We start from the raw sequence: 5314 nt of genomic DNA, 5'->3' as shown, positions 1-5314 counted from the left end.
ATCTCCCCTTTTTTTGGTGTAAGTACATGATGTTTCATAGTCTTGAATTTATATTATTTTGGATATAATTCTCAATCTTGAATTGTACTTGCACTTGCATCAGATTAAACATTCTGTCTCCAACATCACAGGATCAAACAATCATGGGAGATATAGAAATAGAACCAAGTTCACATTTCATTCAATCTCCAGAACACAGACCAAAATCTTCCATAATCATTGCTGAAAGCATCCCTCTAATTGATCTCTCTCCCATAAACTACCAAGATGATGAAACCAACTCACTTTCCATCGAAAACTTGGTCAAAGAAATTGGTCAAGCATGTAAAGAATGGGGTTTCTTTCAAGTTATTAATCACAAAGTGCCTTTGGATAAACGTGAGAGAATTGAAGAATCTGCAAACAAATTTTTTGAACTTAGTTTGGAAGAGAAGGTTAAAGTGAGAAGAGATGAAGTTAACTTGCTTGGATATTTTGAAGCAGAGCATACAAAAAATGTTAGGGACTGGAAGGAAATTTATGATTTTAATGTGCAACAACCAACTTTTATACCACCTTCTTTTCAGTTCCAATGGGAAAATCGGTGGCCTAAGAATCCTCCTGAGTTTAGGTATCTCAATACACTCACAATTTTATTTTTAGCTATGTTTTCTAATCTTAGTTTTTTTGGCTTAACTCAATCTCATAAATTTGGCCTAAAAAAACTATGCAAAATCTTTATCTAATATTAACAGGGAAGCATGCCAAGAATATGCAGAAGAAGTAGAAAAACTAGCATATAAATTGATGGAACTTATTGCAATGAGTTTGGGTTTAGTACCAAATAGGTTCCGTGACTTCTTTATACATAACACCAGCAATATAAGACTCAACCATTATCCACCTTGTCCCTACCCTCATCTGGCTCTTGGTCTCGGACGTCACAAGGACACTGGTGTCTTAACTGTGCTTGCTCAAGATGATGTTGGTGGTTTGCAAGTTAAGAGAAAATCAGATGGAGAGTGGATTCAAGTTAAGCCCATTTTCAATTCCTTCATTATTAATGTTGGTGATATGATTCAGGTACCAAACCCTTCATTATTTTTCTCACCATCTTATTTTAATTGTTAAATTAGTCATATACTCATATACTATATAGGATCAACATATTTTTTTTTTAGCAACAGATACTTTTCAACATACCCTCTTTGATGGTTAAAATTCACATGGGTCCTACTAAATCATGTGGATCTCATGTGAATTTTAACCGATCAAAACGAGTGTGTTGAAAAATGTGTGTTACTAGCATTTCTCTTTTTTCATACATGATTATTCATACATTTTAAATTGTATGTTAGAGTGTGTGTTTAAACAAGATTGATATAGAACCAAAGTAATGCAGGTTTGGAGCAATGATGCTTATGAGAGTGTAGAGCACAGGGTAATGGTGAACTCTGAGAAGGATAGGTTTTCCATTCCGTTCTTTCTAAAACCAGCACTCTACACTGATGTTGAGCCCTTAGAAGAGTTGACAAACGATAAGAATCCTCCCAAATATTCAAAAATCAACTGGGGAAAATTTCGAACTGCCAGAATGCAAAATAATTTTATTAAATCCAATGTTGATAACCTCCAAATTTATCATTTCAAGCTTTCCTAGTAACCAAGTTAGAGTTTATGCTTTGTAGACACTACAAAATGTAAGCAAGCGTGAGGAGTTTATACTTTATATTACTCTAAAATGAGTGCTAGTAACATACTATCTTATTAATTGAAATTCAAATAAGTCATATATCATGTGAGTGCTGCATAATTTTTTGTGGGATTACTGACTTTCAACTAATAGAATAACTTGCGTTAAAAGCGTATTAAAAATATAGGAAATGTTAATTTGTGCCCTCAAGACACAAGTTAATGATTCAAATATAGAAAATTTTTATTGAAATATGTGCATTGCATTCAATATTTAACTTTTTAATCATTTAAATGCACAAAATTTTATAGAATATTTACTCTTTTAGGTTTCTTAACATGTGCCCTTTAACACTACCCTAAAAATATTTAGCCGACATTTCTCTCTTTAAGAAGTCGGCTCTAGCTTACTTTCTCCGGTTCTCTCTTCTATTTTCTTTATTGAGGGGTGGCTTTGAGTCAATTTTTACTTGAAATCATCCATCTTCAATTTTTTTTTTCTTTCCCATTTCAATCTAAATAAGTAATTTTCACATTGTTTAGGATTTTTTCTTCGTGATTTCATCGTTTAAGCGCGGAGTTGCATTGCTCTTTGTCTTGTGCGGCATTGTCTGATTTCTCATCTTGTTGCGTTGTTTTATTGTATTATACTCTATGTATTGTTTTTGTCCAAAAAAATTTAGATTATCCCAAGAATTATTATCAAAATGGTTATAAAAATTGTTATCAAAATGGTTGTACAAATTATGGGTTATCGACTGATGCAACATCAACCGATCGACACTAACAAAACAATTGAAAAATGAATTTTCTATCTTTTGAAAAATCTAAAACTTGATCGTGATTTGGATATTTCATTTAAAAATAAATGTTTTTTTAGAATAAAATGTTCAAAACAAACATATTCTAGATTTCGCACTTTCTCTTTTTCTTTTGTAAAAGAAAAAAATCCGGATTTTGGAAAGAGTGAAAATTCAAAATTTAAAAAGGTATGATTTCCTTATTTAAGTGGATTTGTAGGGTAGGAGGACTAGATGGAAGATCTCTATATTTTGAGAATATATTTTTTCGGTTTCCGTCTTTCTCACGCGCCTTTCAAACTTTTAGTTTTGTCTTCGTTTGGATAATAATAGCCGAAACATCCCATATATATATATATATTTAAGACAAAGAACCTTTTTTTTCATTTCAACGGTTACGAATTTAGACCGAGACTACTATCAAACCACTCAAAATCCGAACCCTGACACATTATGCCATTCTTGAAGTGAAGTTGCTCAATTATATTTCATTTCAACCCTTTTTAATAACTAAACAAAAGGTTAACTCACATTTATCATGTAATTTTTCTTTAAGTTGTCTAATTTTTTCTGGGCGTTGGTTTGATTCAGATTATATAATTCGAAATAAATTATTAAGGAATTCATATTATACGGTCATAAATAGGATTAGGACTGTTGAATGTTGATTTGTCTCGGAATTTTGTTGAATATATTGATTTGGATTGCTTTCAGATATGGAGGCACGTCTCAATCGTGTTAGAGACAACTTGATGACCATGACTAGCTCGGCGAATCGAGACCGGATGGTTCAGAATGAGCGAGTTAGAAATGGTAGGTGTGATGGATCTGGATCGTCTTAGGCGGCAGAGCTTGAGCTTGAGCATGTAGATCCTCTGTGTGAGGAGGAGGCAGAAGAACCCCTAAAATGAGGAGGAGGCAGAGGAGCATCAGGTTGCTTATGCTAAGGTGCCAGATGCACCAGCACCCGCTCCTGGTACATATCATGTTGGCCAATGGGATAAAAAATGTTTCAAATTATATACTAGGTAAAATTAAAAAAGTGAAGGGCGCGCAAGAAACAAGAAGGGTGTGAAAAGAAATTATGGTATATTTTTCTTATTTTAGTTCATGTTTTCTCTTGGGTTAGAGGCTCCAACAAATTGAGCTGGAGGCTTGCCTCATTTTTCATAACTCATAGCTCTAGTTAGACAATTGCTCTTTAGACACCCTTAAAAAAGACTGAACGAAAATTAAATTACCGGTTATGTGCCAAACGGCAATTAAGTGGTTAAATCATTTTTTAAATTTTCTTAACCGATTTAAAAAGTGTCTACACAAAAATCAACAATTGTTTAACGTGTTTTAGATATCAGTGAACAATTGCTAGGTACATAAACACTCTAAATATAGGTATCTACTAGCAATCTAACGAAAAAGCGCTCCATATAAAAAAATATGACAAATAATGAGTAGACTGAAATTTTGTTTAACTTGACATAATTTGTTAAATATTAGTTCTTCAAAAACAAATGTTATTTGATATTTATCAGTCACTTATAAAACTATTTTTAGCAATCCCTTTAATTTTAATCGGTTAGCCTTTTTTTAGCTATCAACCATAAGTTATAACTTATAACTATAAGCTAGTTTTACACCTATAAACTATAAGATAATTTATAATTGTTACTTAATATATTTCCTCAATGTCTCATAAGATTTATTCTCTCCAGTACCAATTTAGATAGGTGAGTATAACTTCTTTAAAAATATATGTTTTTGGTTCAAAGTTTCCACCAGTGTTTTAGCATATACAAGTGTCGGAATCGAGGACATATCGCTTGTTTTGTTGGACTTAGAGAAATGATATTTGTACAACCACTTTGTGACAACTTTTTGACAATTTTCTCTCTCATACTCACATTATACTCTTATTCTTTCTCTTCCTTTTTCTCTCTCCATTGTTTTTGATCGATGAAAAGAGAGAAAAAAAAAGTTGTCACATAAATTGTCTAAAATGAGTTGTTCAAATATCACTACTGTGACTTATAAATCAAGTGCATGATGCAAGACAATTTTATTCATGTATATTAGGCAAAGCTCGATGTGACCTATAAAAAGGTAAATTCTTAAATACTCCAAAGTTTAGTTGAGTACTGATGCTATGGAGGTAAAAAACTCTTTCAAAATTTGATTTTAATTTTAGATAAATTAATACAAAAATATGATATGGCATTAAATAATTAAATGATAGTACATATCTGACTAAATTTAAGAGTGCAGGTAGTTCATCTATTTTTCCTGTTTGCATATAACGTGTGTCAAATCGGCCATAAGTGAGTGTCGGTGCTTTATGCTGTGATGTAGTATTATTGAGATCAAGAGAATAATTGCCCTTTTATTATCGTTATCAATATCTAAAATGCCAACTAATAATAATAATAATTTAATGAATGGAGTGGGTCTAGTTTGTAAAGTGATGATTAGGCGAAGCTACACCACCGTTCATATATATGCGAAAGCAACAAAAAGAAATAGACAAATCATATCAAGGTTTTAAAGAATGGGGGGAACTAGAGCTAGCCCACACTACACTTCTACAAAAACTAGAATACTAGACAAGATAGCGATGACATTCTTTCTCGTCAACCGTCACCAAAATTTTAATTTTTCTTCTCATTCATCTACCAAAGAGAGATAATTTAGGGTCAATTTTTGACCCAAAATCACCCCTCTAGTTCGTTTTTCTCTTTCCCTTTTATTGAAAGAAGTGATTTTTATATCTATTTCGTTTTTTTATTTTGTGATTTCGTCGTCTTCGTGCGACGTTGGTATGTTCGTTGTCTTTGTGCGACGTTTTTTTT

At 32.2% G+C, this 5314-nt stretch overlaps 1 protein-coding gene across 2 annotated transcripts; it reads left to right on the top strand.

Moving 5' to 3' along the window:
* On the top strand, nucleotides 1–1775 carry LOC11444607 (flavanone 3-dioxygenase). 2 transcript variants are annotated; one of them, XM_003607997.4, is made up of 3 exons: nucleotides 1–610; nucleotides 735–1062; nucleotides 1382–1775. In XM_003607997.4, exons 1-3 carry the CDS (start codon nucleotides 144–146, stop codon nucleotides 1637–1639), a joined length of 1053 nt encoding a protein of 350 aa, XP_003608045.1. In that variant the 5' UTR covers nucleotides 1–143; the 3' UTR covers nucleotides 1640–1775. The 2 variants fall into 2 exon arrangements, with proteins under 2 accessions (XP_003608045.1, XP_039688915.1); XM_039832981.1 differs by having other exon boundaries at nucleotides 1374–1514.
* The last annotated feature ends 3539 nt before the right edge of the window (nucleotides 1776–5314 follow it).

The sequence above is a fragment of the Medicago truncatula genome, chromosome 4 (assembly GCF_003473485.1).
Source record: "Medicago truncatula cultivar Jemalong A17 chromosome 4, MtrunA17r5.0-ANR, whole genome shotgun sequence".
Classification (NCBI taxonomy): Eukaryota; Viridiplantae; Streptophyta; class Magnoliopsida; order Fabales; family Fabaceae; genus Medicago; species Medicago truncatula.
This window is presented reverse-complemented; position numbering and strand designations above follow the sequence as displayed.